The sequence below is a fragment of the Zonotrichia albicollis genome, chromosome 9, assembly GCF_047830755.1.
Source record: "Zonotrichia albicollis isolate bZonAlb1 chromosome 9, bZonAlb1.hap1, whole genome shotgun sequence".
Lineage (NCBI taxonomy): Eukaryota > Metazoa > Chordata > Aves > Passeriformes > Passerellidae > Zonotrichia > Zonotrichia albicollis.
This window is the reverse complement of record NC_133827.1, coordinates 22,521,369-22,541,267: the sequence shown is the minus strand read 5'-3', so window position 1 is coordinate 22,541,267 and position 19,899 is coordinate 22,521,369. Positions and strand designations below refer to the sequence as shown.

The window sequence follows — 19,899 nt, the reverse complement described above, 5'->3', positions numbered from 1 at the left end:
TATCCTCCTTGATCTGAAAAGTGGGATCTGAGAAAAAAGAACCCTTCTGCCAGGCACCAAAATAAACCAGGACTGTCTGTGCTGACAGACAATACTTGCTTTAGCCTTCAAGGTCCTTAGGCAAACAAAAGATCTGCCTTGCATCTGTGCTGCTCAGTCTGTGCTGATGCCCAGGGAGTGGGAGCCTGCTGGGCTCCACGGCTTGTGAGCGTTCCTGCAGGGAGGAGCTGCTGCCACCAGTTTTTGAGGGCAAAGACACTGAGCTGTTTAGGGGAGGACTTAAAAATCTACTTTTATGTTGCATATGGAGCCTCTTGTCACCAAGTACAAAAAGACTCTGAAGATTTGCTGTGCTCCCAGCTTACCCTGGAGTAAGCCCTGTTAGCCTACATGTGGTGTTTATGCTTGCAGCTCCAGTCTGCAGCAGCCTGCATCCTCACAGAGAGTGCTGATCCTGGAATCTGGCTGCAGGTACTTAACCTGCTCAAATGGAAACTCAACCCTGGATGCTGGGGTCAAAGGAGTAATGTAGGGTGGGCAGCCCTGTGAGTAATTCCTGCCACCCAGTCACTAAGGAGGGAATGTAGGAATAACCCACCTCTTTTGCATGGAAAATACAGCAGCTTTAGGAAGAGAATTCATATTATTTGGTCAATGAAACAGAGTGCAAAAACATAACAGGTTTATTTTCAATACAAGCTCAAACATAATACCTCTTGGGTCATGCTAACACTCACAGGCATCTGAATCAGTTATGAAAATGTTGCTCCATCTCAGGATGTGCAGTTGTGGTGGGGTTTAGTAGAAGCCCCTCTTTGCCTTGTGCATGGAGGCGTTTTCCAAGAGTACAGCACCAAATGATTTGTTACATGATAATAATGTCACTCAGCCTGCTGTCCCATGTGACCCCATCAGTTTATAGCTCCAGTATTGCATAGACAGGTTGGAGGAAGGAGTGATTTCTGAGAACTTTATTCTCATTTTTACTGTAATTTTCCTTATGGAAACACCTATATGCTTTGGATATAATTACAGCAGAAAAAGTCTCTACAATACTCTAATATAAAAAGGTAAAAATGATTTTGTTTATTGTACTTAAGAGTCAGTGTAAAAAGTATTTTTCCAGTATTATTGAAATCTGTAAGACAGTGAAGTGCCCAAGGAAACTTCATGTTGTATCTTCTTCCTAACTCTTCTCTCTCCTTGGATGTATTTTGCAACTTGACTACAGTTATAATGAAAGTTGGTTTAAATATCCTGAAGTTCCTCATGTCCAATGTTGCTGCTCAAAACCAGGGTACACATTCTTCATCCTGCCCCACAACTAGGTGAATTCTTGGAGTAGCCCTCATAAGACTTTTCTTATGGTCCATAACTTGGAAACCAGCAATTCCTGCTGGCACAGAATGCCCTGCAGACAGTCAGTTGTTTTCTTCTAAATATTTGTCTGGACAGTGTTACTGAAATGTAGGTGATGGTTTTATTTCATGTCTTCCGCCGCTGCTCCTTTTTTTAACAGGATTTTCTGCTTCCTTGACCATCTTTGAGCCTGCAGTCTGGCAAAAGCCTGCAAGTGTTGTCCTGCATTTGTTGAAAGAACAGATTGAGTTGAGAGAATGAGCAATCTCCTAAAGCTGTGCTGGTTTGGGGCGTGTTGGGGAGGTCGGTTCATGCAGGTGAGTGAAAGAACAAGGAGTGGGTGTTACTGGGTCTCAACTTCATATTTGAGGACTTGCGAGTAGTAGTTGTGGTTGGCGTTCTCGTGCACCATCACAAAGACCTCTTTGCACCCTGAGGTGTTGCAGGTTCCCTCCCAGCAGCCCTTGTTCTGGGTGAGGGGGTACATGTTCTCAGCCTGGACCAGCACCTTGGCGATGCCGTGCATTTTGAGTTTGAACTGCACGTTGCGGTTGGCCGGCAGCAGCCCCGAGAGCGGCTCTAGGATCTCGTAGTCTTGCAGCCACTTGCTGAAGCTCTGGGGGAAGGCTGGCCACTTCACCTCTGTGTTCAGGCACCTGATGAGGTAGTTGAAGATGTAATCATAATTACCAGGGTCCGACTTCTTCTTGGAGTAGATTTTGAGCACGAAGTTGCCTGCGTGCGGGAGATGGACCTTGAGCTCGATCTGGTTCCTGCGGTGGATCTGCAGCACGTGCCGCCTGCCCATGTCCTCGCTGAGGCTGCTGCTGCCGTCGGCGTGCAGCGAGGTCAGCACGCTGATGTCCTTGCTCAGGGTGAAGGTGAGAGAGCAGCGCCCGTCGTTGGTGTGCAGGATGGGCTGGCTGTGGGATGGCCGCAGGAAGCCCTGGCGCTCCGAGAACCAGCTGGGCCCCACGGGCTGGTGCAGCTCCTTGGGGAAGCGCATGGCCTTGTCCACGGACTCGCACTCCACCACGTACTCCAGCACGCACTTGTAGACATCATCCGCAGCCTCAGCCTTGGAGGGCTTGGCAAAGATCTCCAGCTTGTGGCTCCCTGTCTTCTGTGGGTAGATATCCAGCTCCATTCCGTGTTTTTTCAAAGTCATCAAACCGTGTTCATCTGTTCCCTTCAGCTTAAACATAAATAACGTGCCAGAACGGCAGTCCACGGACACAGAGGCTTTTCCATTTACTGGGGAATACAAAAGAAAAGAGGCTGCATAGGAGTGCCAGTACAGTTTTTAACCCTAATGTACCCCCTGGTCTGGGAAGGTTAATCTGGCCCAGTAGGTTTCTCTAGAAGTAAAACCAAGAGCTGTAACTGGCAGGTCACATCTTGTCATCTGTCTGCTTAGACCAGTGTCCCTCAGAAAGAATGAGAGTGGCCTTTGTTTGGGAGATGTGCATTTATCCTGTTCTGATACACCCTTACATGGAGCTGTGGTCTGCTGGAATATGAAAGCCTGTGTGCAATATAAATGAAAGTACCATCAGGCCAGATTGGATGGGGTTTGGGGCAACCTGGTCTAGTAGAAGGGGTCCCTGTCCATGGTGGGGGATTGGGATGAAATGAGCTTTAAGGTTCCTTCCAACTCAAACCATTATGGAATTCTGTGATCATGAAGGGCTGAATTAGAGGTGATTAGACCTGATTGCCAACCCAGTAGCAGCTCCCAGGAGCTTCAAATTGCAGGAACTCTCCAGTATGTAGATATGAGATTAATCTACCTCCCTGTGAGCCTGTTCCCAAACAGCTTGAAGTCTTCATTACATCCTAAAATGTTGATGTCCATAAGTTTTAACTCTGTTTTTAGCATTCACTAATTAGCCATCCAGTTAAACTCCTGCAGCTCTTGAAAAATCCAAGGGAGGGGGTTTTAAATGTGCACCTTGTTCAGTTGTGGCACCTGAGGGATTTTATGTTAAAAGAGCTGCTGGACTGGCTCAGTATTGCCTGAAGAGGTGCACAGTGGTGTGTGTTGGGTGTGGGCAGATGCACATGAGGGCAGATGCTCTGTGGCCTCTCCGTTACCTGTTCGGATGATCGGGGTGTCCGGGCGCGCGGCCAGCAGCCCCAGCGTGTAGAAGTTGCTGTTGTGCAGCATGTTGTTCTCGAACTCCTTCAGCGTCAGCGTGGGCTTAAGGAGCTGCCAGTTACTGTTATCTGGGAAGTGATTGTTAATGAACAGGGCCGGGTGAGTCAGAAAGTAAAACTCATTGTACCTGGGAGAAGGGAGAAATTAGGGAAAGTGAGTAATTACAAACAGGGAATTCTTCCCCCGCGCAGTGGTGGTGGTTTCAGCAGGAGGATGTTGGAGTGGTTTGAGCTGCTGATAAACTGAGATCTGTGGGTTTGAAATTCCCCAGGCAGAGAAGAAACCTGAGCTTTGGTCTTCTGTTTCCAGGGCAAATGCTGAGCTTTAGGATAAACCCTGGGTATTTGCACTATTCCCTTGCACCCACAGGTTCCTGGAAAAAGAGGGAGTCACTGGGTGTTGAGTGCAATCAGTTCACAAAAGCTGTGACTCGAGTGCCACAGACTATTGAAGATGTGACAAGCAAACCCAGCTGGCTTCTAGCAGTTTGTCACTTGCTGCTCAGGGCAACTACCTCTCTATTCTCCATGCCTTGTACAGACAGCCTGGGTACGTTGCTCATGGCTTTGTGTAGGCACACAGTTTGTGGTAATTGGGAATGGTGCTGTGGCCAAACATTATCCCTGATGGGCTACAGCTGTGAGCAGCAGGTGAGCAGCACTGACAGCAATGAGCCATGGAGTGCCCAGGGGCACTGACCAACCACCAAAGGGAACAGAGGGCACACAGGTGCAGTGCATCAACAGGAGGGGATAAAAGGCTGGGCTCAAGAACAAGAGGAGCAGACTTTTGCAGCCTTCTGAAGTGCCGTGATGTTACTCTGTATGGGCAGGTGCCTGAAGCCTTCTGGTGAGGTAAGGTATTACTCTGTATGGGAGAATGCTTAAAGCTTTCTGAAATTGTGTGGTGACACTCTGTATTGTGGCCCTTTCAACTGTGGCATGTACTGGGACATCTGCTGTGACAGCTTTGGGTCTTCCTGTGGCCCCAAATGGGTCTGTTTGGTTTGCCAATCCCATCAGCTTTCCTTCTGCCTTTGTGGAGGGTTTGTGTACTCAGATAGAGGAGGGCCTTTACCTGTAGGTGAACTTGGTGAAGGAATCATCCACAGAGCCGCTCCCCCAGGTGCTGTCTAGTAAATGCCACCTTCCCTCAAGGTAGACTGCGTTCCAGGCATGGTCAGAGTCCCCTGTGAAGGTCTGCCCTGTCTTGTACCCGTGTCCTTTGGCATGTCCTGAGAGCTTCTTGCACTGAATCCCTGCAAGACTGGAAGGAAATGATAAGCTGCAGCAGGAGAGTTCTGTGTTAAACCTGCCAGGTACTTCTGGGGAAGGAAAAAAGGCGATGATGCCTGAGGGGTTGGGTGGGGCTGTTTGTTTTTGTAGTCTTTGCACAGAGATGCAGAGAGCATCCTGTGGAGGAAGGGCCTTTTCTCTCCCAGTTTTGCATATTCCCTGTCTTTTTGCCTGATGCACCATCCATTCAGCACTGTTAGAGGATGACAAGATAAAGTGTGCTTAATTGCTCTCTATCTTGTTACTCAGTGGAATCCCTTTGCTGCTGTCCACAATTAGCCCATGTAATTATAAATTAAAAGCACAGGCTGTTCTCTCCCCCTGACAGTGGGCCTGGTGTTTGACACCAGCTAAGGAATCTCAGACCTCACGGGATTGTGGGTGCTGATTTAGTTTCCTGACAGAATGAGCTTGTGCCTGCCCAGGGTAGAAATGATTAAAGAGTCTCTTTCTAAAAGCATGATGAATACCTGCGTGGATGTGTAAATAAGATTTAAATAAGCACCGTGTTAATAAGCTCTCTGCTGATGGATTCTAACATTGGCATCTTATTTCACCATTAATCTAAAATTGCTTCACTTGGAGCGTTGTCTTTTGTGTAGGACAGCATTGACATTTTTCTTCTTCATAGAGAAGTGTGTTAAATGGAACAACTACCTTAAGTAATAAAGTGTGCAGGCTTCCAGAGTGAGATTGCCTGCATAATGTGGGTTTAGCTCAGGAGAAAAGTGATATTTGTGGGGAAGATAATTAGCATGGCTGTTAAGAAGTTGAGGCCTGATAACAGATACTGGCTGGCGACTGGCAGTGCAGTGGAGCTTGTAGGGAGGGCTGCTTTTTCCAGGGAGAGGATGCTGGTTTCCAGGGGAGGTGGGCACCTCAGCAAAGGAGAGGATGAAGCAGTGATGGCAGGCACTGCCTGTTCCATGAGTATCCAGAACAAACAGGCCAGGCTGGAAGGAATGCCATGGAGAAACCTGGTGCTGCAGGTGCTCTGGAAAGCCCTTGCCAGCCTGCAGGCCCCTCTGAGTGAAGTTGTGACATGGAGCTGGGCAGTAAATCTGGAACAACTCCACTGACAAGACTGGTGAGAGCTTGGATTTGCATGATGTAACTGAGACCAGGAGCTGGCCTTGGGAGCTTTAGTGAAGATTTGATCCTAGGCGTTTCAAGGAGCTAAGTACCAAATTCCCACTAATTTCATGGGGATTGGATCTAATCCTTCCAGGCTTCTCTAGACATTCTTGTTAGCTGGGATATTCAGAGGGAACGTTAAGGGACAAATTCTGCTCTCAGGGTGCTCTCAATTACAGTGAAGGTTTGCAAAGCAGCAAGAAGAGTTTGTGCTTGGATGTGCTCAAAGCTCTCAAAATAAAGACCAGAGCATTTAAACTGGTCTCTCTAGTAATGGGCAGACAAAAAGCCAAGCTAAAACATCCTGTGAAGGAGCAATTCTGTATTGGTGAAAAGGGTGCTCATGTCTCTCATGTCAGTGACTTCATAGAGATAAATTAAGCAGGCAGAGAGAAGATTGGGAAGATCTCCAGGACTGGTTGAAGTGGCAGTGTGAGGCTGAAGATGACCTAGATACAAAATGGACTGGAAGAACTGAATTAAGGAACAGTTGGCAACATTTGCTTGGTGCAGCAAAGAGATTAAACACAGAATTGCTTTTCTGCCTCAAAAACCGTAGGAAATAGTCTGGCTCTTACTACAGGTGTCACTGGAATTCAATGGCATCTTTTTCCTTTTGATTTTAGGTTGACTTTGATAATTTCATCTAAAAAAGGAGCAAATCTGGCTTCTCCAGAAGGGAACAGAATGGTTTATGCTTGTGGTAGGTAGGTGTACGCCTCTGTGCCTGAAAAGAGGGAAAGCTACTGCCTAAAGCAGGAAATGGGAGAAGCAAGAGGATGTGAAATCTGGGATATTTACAGACTGGTTGGGAAGAAGGAGCAGCTAGCTAACTGATCAGATCCCCTGTAGGCAGTAAGGCCAGCTTTGCTCCCAGAGCTGCTGAAATCTCTCCTGGGAAAATAATTATTTTGCCTTCATCACTAACCCTGGTGAGCGAGTGGCTCCCTAATTCCAGGCTGTGAGGTTTGCCCTAAATTGGATTCATGAATTTGCAGTGCTTCACTTAGCCAGACTCCTCGAGTCTGCCTGTCAGCTGAGAAGCCAGTTCTTGATAAGTGCTGCTGAAACATTGGTCAGGAGCCTGTGTTTGCATTCCTTGCTATCACACCTGATGTTTGGGAAGTGATGCCTTATGGCCAGCTTCCCACTCTCCGTGCCCACCTTGCCTCTGTGACAGGAGTCTCAGCTAATGGGAGGAAGTGTGGCTGCCAAAGCTGTGCTCAGAGGTGACAGTCTTGTGTCTGCAACAGGAATTGTTCCCTCTGGCACTGGGACAAGTAGGACTCAATCAATGTCAGCCGTTGCCTTCAGCAGGACTTTTGGGGTGACTGGCAAATTGGTTTGTTTGGTCAAGTTCCCTCACAGGAGCTAGGAAAAAAAAGGCAGGTTAAAACACCTTTCCGCCCCCAAAACTTGGCTCTGAAAAGCCTTTCTGTAAGATGAGTGTTCTTTGCCTCCTGCCTTTCTGCTTGGACTCAGTGTAAGAGCAGCACAGAGCATGGGGAGAAGGGATGAGGGGATCTCTGTGCAAGAAAGGGGTGCTGTCTTTAAGTACAGTTTTTCACGACAGGAGCTAAACATTTTGCTAATATTTGACAATATAATAGTCCTGATGACTGGAGGTTTCCTGAATCACATAGTGACTAATCAACCTGGAACTGAGGAATCGAGAGTAAATCAACAGAGCCTTTAAATAGTCAGAGATATCCTTGGAAAGATTAATGCTTTTAATGAACTAAGCATATGCTTTTTAATGAACAGATGCAAATTCCCCCCTTCCAACTGTTAATAACTGTTCCATAGGTTGTAGCTATAAATGCATACTCCACCATCCTATTTCTTTACTCTTTAGAAAACAAGATCTAATGTCATAGAATGGTTTGGGTTGGAATGGACCAAATATATATTGTGGGGCATGCTGTTGGATGGAAACATTCACCACTTCAGCATCTGGCACAGTAAACTGGTTTTTTTGTTTTTTTTTTTTTTAACGTCTTCTTTTTCCCTGTAGATTTTGCCTGTTCCATGGTAAAAACCTTCTCAAATACCTTTGGATGGTGTGGAAAGGCAATTGTTACTTACATGTGTGATTAATATCTAGTTTGTGATTTTTTCCAAGGGAATGGAAGCCCCTTCCTGGGAGGGCCATCTTGCAAGCCCTCCCTCTAAGGATTACTTTAGGAACTCCCTTCCAATCTCCTCTCCCTGAGTTGTTAGGTCCAGTTTTCTCCTTTTGGGCAGCCCTTTTGCCTAAGGCTGATCCTCAAACCTCCAAGCACCTTCACTGCTTTCCTTGCTGTGGATTTTGGGAGTTCTCCTTTCCTTAGGGATTGGGGCTGCATCCCTGTCTCCCTACCAAGGAAGGGGCTGCCTCTGTGACTGCAAAGCCCTGCTCTGTGGGGACGTTTAGGTGACTCAGCCCCACAGAAGTCCAGGAAATTTTGTTGGGGGAAGAAAGGAATTTAGTCATTAAATCTCAATGGGAGGCACAAAATGGGAATTGCAGTGTTGGCCTCAACAGTGCTGCACCTTGAGACTGGGCACAGAACAGAGTGGCAAGTGCAAGGCAGTGTCCCTGGGCTGCTCCTGGAGGGGACAGGGCATTCCAGAGGGTTTAGGCAATGATCCTCCTGGGACTCTGCCTACCTCTTGCAAGGGACCATGTTGGAGACAGCACTCCTTGTTCAAGTCTTGCAATGCTTTTAACCTTCACATCCAGATACCCCAAGGAAAATCCTACTTCTTCTAATCAAATTATCTCCATGTTTTCATCTGCCATTATGTTAATGCAATGCGAAGCTCAGCAGATGGCACCAAGTAAATTATGCTGGGGAGGGGGGTGGAGGGAGTGGAGGAGAGAGCAAAATTGACCTTTCTAGGACTTGATGTTTTTCCACAGCATGGCTGGAAAGCTTAAGTTCCACGTCCTGCTTAAAGTCACATCAGCCAATGCAAAGGGAGACAGGATAGGCATGGAGATGACAGGGAATGTTAACTCTCCCTGGCACTGAATGTTTCTGAACTTCATTTACCTGCACATATGTTCAAAGAGCTCAGCATAGCCCTCACAAATGCTCTTGCCCATCTGAAGCACATCTCTGGGCTTGCTGGACAGCTGGCTTTTGTTGTGGTAGCCCACGACGTCGTATTCTGGGGAAGGAACACAGACAAGAGTTCATCCAAGAGCCTGAGGCAAGGGGCTGATGGGCAGCAGGAGCAATGCTCAGGCTGCTTTTCATCTCTGTGAGCAGAGGGGAACAGGCAGTGGCTGTGCTGGGGAGGGTGGCCTGGACACTGCTGGGCACAGGGACAGCTCTGTCCCTCATCAGCCTTTGTTCCAAGCTTGGGCTGGGGGTCAGCAGTTGAATCCAAGTGGGAGGAAAACTTTGATTTTTGGACACAATGGGTGTCCTCAAGTGGAGGATCTACAGTCTGAAGAGTTCCCAGTATAAATGAGAGCATGCTGCATTTGGAGGAGACAGATTTGTGTTACCTCAAAAGAAACTGCTGAGATTTTGTACTCTTTACAAGCAATTTATATTAAAAATACTTGAAAAGCAGCTTGTTGACAAACATTTGGTTTGTTGCAACTGAGTCACAGAATTATAGAATGGTTTGTGTTGGAAGGGGCACTAAAACCAATCTCATTCCAATCTCCTGCCAGGGGCAGGGACAACTTCCATTAGACCAGGTTGCTCCAAGCCCTGTCCAGTCTGGTCATATCAATACCTGGAAGCTCAGGAAATCTTGATTTGCTGGAATGAGTACTCAACAGCAGGACTCCTTCAGACAGAGCTTGCAGAGCTGGTCTGGGGAGGTTAATTCAATACCAGCAACCTGGGCTCTGTCCATAACCTCTTCCTTAAAATACAGATGCATTTTTCTGACAAAGCTCTCAGGAATGCTGCATCAGCTGGTTCCCCCTGCCCTCAGTGCTGGGGCAGAGGAAGAAAAGCAGCAGCAGGCTGTGTGTGTGCTTTGATTAAATGCTGCCATGCTTGTCACTCATCCCAGGGGCTCGGCCAATGTCCCCTCAGTGCTGCTCCAGGCACTGGGAAAGGCTGGCAGCTCCACCCTGCCTGCTCCCTGACCACCAGCAAAGCTCCAGGGCACTTGGAGGGGTGCTGGCTCCGTTGGGCTTTCTACTTGTGCTGCAAATGGCAGCTGAAATAATTGTTCTCTTTAGTTTTCTCCATGGGCTGCTATGCCCATGGCTGATGCTGCATGTGCATAGCAGCCCATCACAGGCAGGAATTGAACAGAATGGGAAGAGATGCCCAGAGAGCAGTGTTTTCACTTAAAATCCATCCAAGGAAGGAGTTCGTCAACAGTGCAATTTCAGGATAGATACATTGCATTTTTGCTAGCAGATTTAAATTTCCAAGTCTGTTCTTTTCTGTGTGTGTGAATAGGGGTCAGTCTCACAGGAAGGAATGAGAACCAGGGCCAAGGTGGTGTAAAAGATCTTGTGAGGAGATCCCAGCATAGCTGTCAGGGCCACAGACGTGCCCTGAATGCTGAGGAGTTTGGACTGGCTCCAACCAGGCCTGGCCCAGGTAGTGTGGGCAGAAATGGGTTAACAGTGGACAGACTAACCACAGAATAACCAGTGCTGGGTGAGTCACAGCCTGGCTGCAGGACATGCAGTGAAATCAGCACTCTCCATATTTCAGGGCAAGACTGAAACAGTTTGGGACTGACCTAACCATGCTAACCCTGCAGCTGCTGATCTCAGTGGGTGTGAGATGAGGCCAGTGCTGCCCAAACTGCTCCTTTCCCCTCCATCACTGGGCCTGCACTGCAGCAGTGCCCCATCAGGATGTGTAGGAGGTGAGGGAAAGGACAGCTCTGCCTCTCTGCCCCCAAGACTTAATGGGAAATAAACATTTTTGCTTATGTTATGCAAAATGCCATCATGTTGCATATCCAGTTTTCCCCCATCAAAGCACTGGGGTGGCAAGAAGCCCCTTTTGATGTGCCAGATAGGAGAGGCTACAAGTGCTCCCTCCTCCTCCTCCCATCTCCTGGTTATTGTGTAACTCCAGCTTTGGAGTGAGTAGGAAAGGGCAGGGGAGCCTGAGTGGGTGCAGCTCTCTGAAGGGTTGAAAAGGTGCAGGAACTGCATTTATACAGGTGCCAGTGTGGGAGCTGGGCAAGGCAGCTGGATGGGTCCTGGTGGTACCTGTGTGACACTGGGACCCTCCCAGAGCAAAGGCACCAGCATCAGACTGTGCTGGAGGGGCTGTGGAGACTTGGCACAGGGATGGAGACCAAACTTAGAATGGTCTGAGTGGGAAGGGACCTTAAAGATCATCTCATTCCAAACTGCCTGCCATGGGCAGGGACACCTCCCACTAGACCAGGTTCCTTCTGAAATCTGGATCATCACCTGTTCCCTGTTCACCCCCTCAAAACTGAGCTCTGGTGGTGTTGGGTGGCTCTGAAGGTGACAAGCAGGCCCCTGGTGTTGTGCAGCCTGGCTTGTGGATGGCACTTGGATGGCAGGGACTTGTCTGCTCACACCTCAGATGGAGTTACAGGTTAATCATGGGCACACAAACCTGGTGGAGCCTGGCAGTGTGAGGAGAGACACTGGAAACAGAGGTGCTGAGAGACCCTCTGGATGCATTTCTGGATAAAAACCTCCAGAAAGCCTTCATTCCACTCCCCACATGGAAATAACCCCCAAATACCCAGTAAATGTCATGGCAGTGGGACAGGGGTGACAGTGACAGCCTTGTCCACAGTTGGGGACCTCAGCCTACCTATGTGGTGGCATATCCACATCCATATGGCTCGAACCTTCTCCAGGTCAGTCCTGGCTTGCTTCAGCAGGGCTTTGACCAGTTCCTCCACACTGTTTGTGACGTTCACCTGTGTGTGGGGAGCAAGCATTGCAAGGTCATGGTGGAAATCTATCCTGTGGTAGATCTCCTGTCCTCCCCATCTCTTGTTCTTCTGAAGCCAGTGAGGCTGCTCTGCCTTCAGCTCCCTTAAAAATACAGCTACAGTGCTGTAGGTCCATGTATTTTGGGTTATAGTTCCCAGAGTGGGATTTCTTTGCTAATGTTTAAAGGAAAAAGATTTTTCACTTGTTTGGGAGATTCTAATGCCATTGCCCCATAGCTCCGCCTAAGCTGGTGTTGGTGCTGGGAGCCAGATTTGTGGAATGTTGCTGCAGGGGACCTGGGAGGAGGACAGAGGCAAAAGCAAGACTTACTTTTAATGCGTAGGCATCCAGCTTCTCTAATTGCTGCAGATCTACTGGCATGGATTTCAAAGAGGATTTGTCCCATGGATATGCTGGGAAGAAACGAGTTGTCATTGTTTTGGGAAGGGAGGGAGTGTTTTTCCTGGCCAGTATGGTGGAACAAGGGGACAGAGCTCCTGCCTGGCCCATGGACACATCCATCAGCATGTGCTTAGGGAGCTGAGGACACGAGGGCACCCGCAGGAGGGCCCTGCCAGCTGCATGGAAAGCAGGAGCCATCCTGTCTAGACTGCTAGGATTTGAGCATGAGCTGCCCCTGCAACTTTGGCACGGCTTAACAGCATGGAAAATCCTGGGATATTGCATGGAGGGGCAGGAGAACAATGCACAAGTATCAGGGAAAACCTGTACTGTGCAAGCCTTAGAAAATATATGACTTATTTAAAAAACCCCAGCAATAAAGGGCTGGGCTTCTCTAGGAGTTTTGTGTGGTCGAGGGCCACAATTCTGCAGGAATTCAGGCACAAGAGGAATGTAACACTGGGAGCAGTTGGACTGAACCCACTGTGCCTACCCCCTGCATCTTTGCAGGTTCTGAGCTCCTGGTTCTACTCACTGGGAACAAAGGGTTAAAAACTTGCCCTAATTAACCAGATAACTGATTTTTTAAAACAGTCTTGGAATGAGCTGACACTGCTGTCTCCCATCAGTGGGCCATGGACAGATCCCTGTGCAGGCAGGCTCCTGTCAGCGAAAATTAGCGTGTAGGCACCTATTTCTTAACAGGCTGATTTGTTTATCTGTATTTTCCTTGAAAAGAGGTGTAACACTGACCTAGAGAGAGAGAAAGCAGATTTACACACAAAGGTGCCCACTCTCCACAGCTCTGAAAATTACTTCTTGTCTTTTTGGTTAGTGGATGGTCTTTTTTTTTGAAAATGTGGTTATCAGGTTTTGTCTTTGCCAGACTCTGTCTCCAGAGGCTCTGTGCAGGAAGGGGATCCACATCTGACAGTCCTGTGCCTGTTTGCCTTCCCTTGGGCAGAGCTTGGGCAAATGTGGTGCTTCCAAAGCTCCTTCCCTGTGCCAGCCCCAAGATCAGGGGCTTGGGAAGCTGAGCCCTACACAAGTGGGGTTCCCAAAGCCCCTTCCCTGTGCCAGCCCCAAGATCAGGGGCTTGGGAAGCTGAGCCCTGCTGGTGCTGATGTGTAGTTACCATGGAGGTCCTTTGCTCCTGGTGGCCGTGGGGCCTCAGTCTTCTGGAAACCTGCAAAGCGGAGAAGGAGAGGGAGAGAGGAGGTGGTTGCCCACAGAAAATAAGGCAACTAGAAATAAATTGTTGTGGGGAGCAGGATTGGGTGGGAAAAGCTGGAACTGAGGCTCCTCTTAGCCCATTCCCCTCTGGACACGGATGTGATCACCCCATGGAGTGTGCTCCTGCTGAGCCCACATTCCCCAGCAGGCAGGCATCTCCTGTTCTAGCCCCAGGGTTGGGGACATCAAACCCCAGCCCACCATGGCCAAACCTCTCCAGGTGTGGAAGAAGGGAGTGCTGGGCTCCAGAGCTGTTGGATAACCCCAGTGGGAGCTCTGCAGCAGCTGGGGATTGCTGAGGGCCCCAGGGGTGTCACCATCCACCTTATCCCAGGGCCAGAGGAGGAGGAGACACCCACAGCCCAAGAGCAGAAGGATTTTGCTCCTCAAGCCCCACTCATGGGCAGAGTCCAGCAGCAGGTGCCCTTTAGCAGCCTCCCCATGGCAGGGGTGAGCCTGTGTCCTCCTGGGAGCAGCTTCCCAGAGGAGGGAGAGCTTGGAGACACTTGACAGGGCAGAGCTGGATAGAGCAGAGCCTCACCTTTGTTGTCGTGTCCTCTCAGCCTCTGGGAACCTGCAACAAGCCAGGCAGGGTTAGTGGGATCCCCTCAGCCCTGCCCAGGCTGCAGCATGCCCTGGAGCTCCCTGGCTCCAGGGAAGGGAGGACGGGCTGAGCCTCTGCCAGGCTTAAATCTGGGCTGTACCTTTTCCCAGGGAGAGTCTCTTGATGAGCGGGGGGGTGGTGTCCTCATGGTGAATCTCTACTGTCACTTGGGTTCCTGCAAGAAACAGTGGTAAACCCTCTAAAAAGGGAAAACTAACCAGGATATGTATTGTATTTGCTGGGAATGCCCTGACAAAGGCAGGAATGATGCATCTGATTCCATGTTCTCAAAAGGCTAATTTATTATTTTATAATACTATTAAAAAATACTATACTAAAAAGATAATGATGAAAACTGGTGACTCTCTCCAGAGTCCTGACACAGCTTGGCCCTGATTGGCCAAAGAGTGAAAACAACTCACAGCAGAGTCCAATGAAACAATCACCTGTGGATAAACAATCTCCAAACACATTCCAAAGGGCCAAAACACAGGAGAAGCAAATGAGAGAAGAATTGTTTTCCTTTTCTCTGAGGTTTCTCAGCTTCCCAGGAGAAAAATCCTGGGCAAAGGGATTTTTCCAGAGAATGGGAATGCCACAGGTATGGAGGAGAGAGCAGGAGTGCCTGCCGAGGCAGCTCTCCACTTTAGACAAAGCATTAGCTCTGGTGATAGCCAAGGTTTATCACCATAATAAAGAGCTCTTGATGGAGCTACAGCAAGCAGAGAATCAATGCCTTGCATTGATTTTTCTTGGAATCAAACAGAGAAAGGCTTGAAGTGATGAAAATGGTTGGACTTGTGATACTGAAATGTCTGGCAAAGGCCATTGCCTGTAAGAGGCAGCATCCTGGAGGAGGCAGCTGTGGTCCAGGCATGCCGTGATGCTCCAGAAAACCTCCCCTGGAAACCTGGGCTCTGGTCTTTAACGTTTCAGAGAGGCAAATACCAGAAAAGGAGTGAGGGAATCTCTTACAAAAACCACCTGAACTTTTTGACAGAAGCTGCGTTTTTTGGCAGGTGTTTCAGAAGGGTTTGCAGCTCTTGAGGTTCCCTGGAGGAGCTCCTTGTGCTCCTGGGCTTCTCTTTTGGATCAGGCAGAAGTTACTCAGGAGACTGAAGGTCAAGATGTTAATGCACCTTGGGGCTGCCATCCAGCCATGCTCCTACACCTACATCTCATGACATTTGGCTTTTCCTTTAAAGGCACTTTTGGAACTGGCTAATTAGGTGGGAATCTGCATTTTCATCCAAGAATAAGTTTTTCTGCTGGCTTTACCTTTAGAAAAGTGAAGTTTCTCCTGTGATTATGCAGACAGATTTGATGTCCTTTAAGGCCCAAAACCAGAAAGCCAGCAAGAAAAACTGTGTAAGCTGTAAAAACCTAAATCTTAGAGTTTGACTCCAGTTCTAGGATTTTTGCAGATATCAGAGTGTCAGAACAGAGCTGGTCTATTCTGTCAGTTAATTCAAAGATAAAATGAAGCTGTTTCTCAAAGAGAAGGCTTTATGCAAATGCTTTGATTTCCTTAAATTTTTCATATTTTCAGGTCCTTTTTATTGCTCAAAATTATTTTTATTTTGCTTTTTTGTGGATTTTTGCCCCCAACTTTCACTTACTAAGTTTTCCCCCCATAAATTAAAAATATTTGTTTTCAAGAAACAAACTTACTGGTTATAAGTGCCTTCTGCTGATGAGTTCAAAAGTCATTAAACAAATGAAAAATGTAATTCCACAGGAATTTTTCAATGTGCTGTATCATTGCTTTAAAAACTGGTGGTATGAAATGGTTGCTGGTGCTTTTATGATCTTTTATTTAATTAGTCTTGATGGAGATATCTTTCATAAAGACTCATAGAATGGTTTGGATTGGAAGGGACTTTAAAAATCCTCTTGTTTTAAGTCCCTGCCACTAGACCAGTTTGCTTCAAGCTCAGAGAAGCACTTGCTGCTCTCCTTGTGGTTTGTGGCCAGCAAGTGCTTTGAGGGGCAGCTGTCTCAGGGTGGGATATTTTCTCTCTTTTGGGACATTCTGAGGTTATTTTATTGTAGAAGAAGCTTTTTGGGAGCTCAGTGGAGCCCTGCTCTGCCTCTTGGCTCCCCACTTACCTTGGTCAGGGCCCGCAGTGATGGGTGGTGTCTGCTCACAGGGATCTGCGGGGCCACGCCGGCCTGGGGGCACAAAGGGGAACAGCTCAGTGCCTCAGAGAGAGCCAAAGAGCCAGCAAGGATGGGGTTAAACCTGCCCTGCTCAGCAGTCAGGTGAGGAACACTCAGGAAGCTCAATTGCTCCTGGTGCTGGTTCCTGATCATCAGCAGAGGGAGGGATGCTCCAGCCCAGCTCAGGGCAGGGGGCTGGACCAGGGCACTTCGGAGAGGTGGGTGGGACACAAGGACAATGCTGGGAGCTTGGAGGCAGAGTGGGAACTTTGGTGTGGCTGTCAGCAGCTCATCCTCACCTCTCCCTGCTGGGAGAGCCTGGCTGTGTTGGAGCTGCAGTGCTGGGGCACAGGGAGGTGTGGGCAGCCCTTGGTGTGCCCAGGGCTCACACAGGGAGAGGCAGCAATGCCAGGGGACAAAGAGCCTTAATTCCAGGATCTCTCACCCTTTTTCAAAGTGCCCTGGGACCCCCATCCCACCAGGAGCCGGGGGAAGCTTGGATGTCACAGCTTGTTCGAGGCCATTTGTGCCATGTGGCCACGACAAGGATCAGTCCCCAGAGCGATGGGAGTGGGGCCACAGCCTCTTTGACCCAGTGGGGCTGGGCATTATATAAGTTTGCAAATATTGTGGCAGCAGCAGAGGTGTCAGAGGCCTCATAGGGACACTGACATGGCTGGGGAAAGGGCAAATCATTAACCCTTGTGGTGCCAGAAGAGCCAAAGCTCTGCCTGCTCCTCTGGTGCCTGAATTCTCCCCTATCAGGAGTTTAAATTGTGCTTAAGGTAGACCTGCAAGGGGTCTACCTTAATTCCCATGTGCATGCTAAATACCCCTGCCAGTAATTCAGGGTGGGAAAGGATCAATACCAGCCTCTTACTCCCTCGTAGAGGAGGCTGACTCTGCAGCTCTGATTGCAGAACCTCTTGAGCATGACAGAGGGAGAGAAAGCAGGATATTTATCTGCTTCCTGGAGTGGAGGCTTTTGTTATCTGCTTTGTAAAAAAGACCCAAAGTAGTGTCTTGCCATGAAATATTGTTTGCTCCCAGACTGTGCGCAGCCTCCAGCCACCACTGATTACAGAGGGACTTGGATCAGGGCTCCTGCCAGGCATCCTGCTGGGAGCAGCCATGGCTTTTGCTTGACCTGTGGAAGCAAAGTTCTTCCTTGGTGTAACTGAAATCCATTGTGTAGTCCCATGAGAATTACCTGTGCCTTGCTCTACCTTTGCCCTTGCCTTTCTCTGCTATGCCATGGCAGGCTTAGACTGCCAGGAAAACAAGAGGGATGATCTGAGTCTCTTCCCTGGGAGCTGCTCTATAGTTCTGGGATCACCTCCTCAGGTGTTTCTCCTCATCTATTTTAGGGCAGAACCCTGGGAATTGGCAGTGGAACATTGAGAACTAGAATCCACATAATTCCTGGTCAGCAGTCCCAACTGCCTTGTGCTCGGTCTCTGAGGGGGGAGATGAAGAAAGGACTGGTGGAGAGAAGGTTGAAAAGGTTCTTTGCATCCCCCAGACCCTCCTTTAAGCTGTGTGAGTACTGGGGAAGTCTCTGGAAGCTCTAGCTGCAACCTGAGCAATTGGGGGCACTGAATTTCCCCTGCCATCAGCTGGCTGTGAAATGTAAGAGCTCTGTGCACTTGTAACCTGACCGAGCTCTGTGGCAGGAGAACCCCTGCAGAGGGATGGAGGTGTGGGGGCTCAGCAGGGCCTCCCCTGCATCCTGTCCATGGGGCATGGGGAGCACGCAGGGAGGGGATGCTTGCCAGACCCTCCGTGTGCCTCCCCTGAAAGCACTGGAGAGGGATGGGTGTGTGAAGCACATTTCTGCTGGAGAGGCGCAGCTTGAGCGTTGGGTTGTGTGCTGGGGCTGGTTTCTCACAGAGGGAGAGGGTGACCTACCGTTCAGGCCTGTGCCCTGAGGTGCCTGTGATCTGCTGTTTCCATTGCCATCACCCTTGGAACCTGTAAGATAGAAACGGGAGATTGGAAAGGGTCCTCCTGGACTGCAGTGTTGGTGCTGCCTGAAGGCCAAACACCCCAAACCTTCCATGCAACCCCAGCTGGTGCCAGGTGTCATCAGGATCCACCTTCTGTCTCATCTGCAGCCTTGGCTTGCAGTTCTTGTTGCTAAAGTATGAAATACCAGGGGGCAGAAAGTGCAATAGTCCAGGCTTAAGCTGCTTTGGTGGGATTTGCTCTGATTTGAGCAGGTGCTGAATGCTGTGCTTGATGGAGCATGGACACAACTTTGTGATAGCTCTGCCTATGGCTGTTAGCATGGGACTACTTGTCTGAAAATTCAGCTTCTCCCTCATGTTTTAGAGCAGGAATATTTGTTCTCTTCCCTTCACTTCTGCAGGGAGGCTCCCCTTGCAATTGCAGAGCACAGCTGCAGCTTTTTGGAAGACCCTCTGCAGGACAGGGAGCTGGGCCAGGGACACTGTCCCAAACTGGAGCTATAAATGGCTCAGGACAGTGAGCCTCGGAGACAAAGCCTGGGCACGCTGCAAGCAAAACACTTCTGCTCCTGTACTCCAGGGCAGTGAGTGCTGCAAACTGCCGAGCCCTCTCCCTGCTGCCTTTGCACACAGAGAGCCCGTGGGGCGCCTCGGGGCTGGGGCAGGACACAGCAAGGTGCAAACGCAGCTCTGGGTTGGTGTCCCCGTGTGTCCCCGCCCGGGGCTGCACGCCTGCAGCCGGACAGGCTGCAGCTCCAGGCTCTGCTTACCAGCAAAGACGCGCTGGGCTTCTGCAAAAAAGTTGGCATTTTAGAGTTTGGCATCATGCGTGCAAAGAGAAGGAAACCCAAATCCTGCTCCAGAGCTGCTGCTTCTGCTCTCCGTGTGCAGCCCTGCCCTGCCCTCCCTCGCCCGCCGCAGGCGCGATGTTACCTGCGCCTCGGCCGCTTTCCGTCTGCCCCTCTCGCTGCCCTTTTTCCTTGCTCGCCGCCTCCTCGGGGCGCACAATAAGCAGCAGATTGATGGTGACTGCACTGGCATCTGTCTTAAAGTCCATGGTACCCATCAGCGCATGGCCGGGGCGCCGGTGCCGCTGCGCCGCGGAGCAGCCGCGAGTGCTGCCCTGCCCTGGCACGGCGAGCGCGCTCCCGCCCCGCGCGGCCCCGGCCCTGCCAGCTGCACCATCGGGCGCTGCCAAAGCCGACCCTAATGAAGAGGTTACAAGTCACCTTTGAAAGGAAATCGCAGGAGGGATCCGTTTCCTAAAGCAGAGGAAGGAGCTGCGTTTCGGGCGGGAGGGGGGGTCTGGTTTCAGAGCGTGCCCCCGGCTCCCTCCCCTCTCTCTGCCCTTTTCAGCTTTAAGCACTTGTCTACACTCAAATCCCCCAGCACCACTGTTCGCTGGGGGGGATTCGCTTCCCGGCGCTGGCACAAATCCTTAAAAGGCTTTCTCTTTGGATCCTGTCCCCCGGCAGAACTCAGAGGATGCTTAGGAGCGTAAATAATAACAATAACTGCTGCAGGAGGGCAGCCGTGGGGAGAAGGGGCTGGAAAGGAGACACGAACCTTTGAAGTGGGGAGGATCGGTTTCTGCAGGACTGCCTATTGTGGAAAGGGACAGTAGGGAAGGGAATTGCAGGCTTCAATCCTGAGTGTCCCACAGGATCCAAAAACCCCACCTCTGTGCCCCATCA

The 19,899-nt window shown here is 49.6% G+C and overlaps 1 protein-coding gene across 2 annotated transcripts; it reads right to left on the bottom strand.

Moving 5' to 3' along the window:
* Nucleotides 1–660: 660 nt before the first annotated feature.
* KY (kyphoscoliosis peptidase) lies at nucleotides 661–19,432 on the bottom strand. 2 transcript variants are annotated; one of them, XM_005489552.4, is made up of 12 exons: nucleotides 19,139–19,432; nucleotides 18,147–18,209; nucleotides 16,188–16,250; nucleotides 14,179–14,253; nucleotides 14,016–14,048; nucleotides 13,377–13,427; nucleotides 12,170–12,252; nucleotides 11,715–11,823; nucleotides 8,982–9,099; nucleotides 4,595–4,783; nucleotides 3,454–3,644; nucleotides 661–2,613 (listed from the first exon to the last, which is right to left on the bottom strand). In XM_005489552.4, the coding sequence occupies exons 1-12, from the start codon at nucleotides 19,269–19,271 to the stop codon at nucleotides 1,703–1,705; spliced, it is 2,019 nt and encodes a 672-aa protein (XP_005489609.1). In that variant the 5' UTR covers nucleotides 19,272–19,432; the 3' UTR covers nucleotides 661–1,702. The 2 variants fall into 2 exon arrangements, with proteins under 2 accessions (XP_005489609.1, XP_074403058.1); XM_074546957.1 differs by lacking the exon at nucleotides 16,188–16,250.
* Between the last annotated feature and the right edge of the window lie 467 nt (nucleotides 19,433–19,899).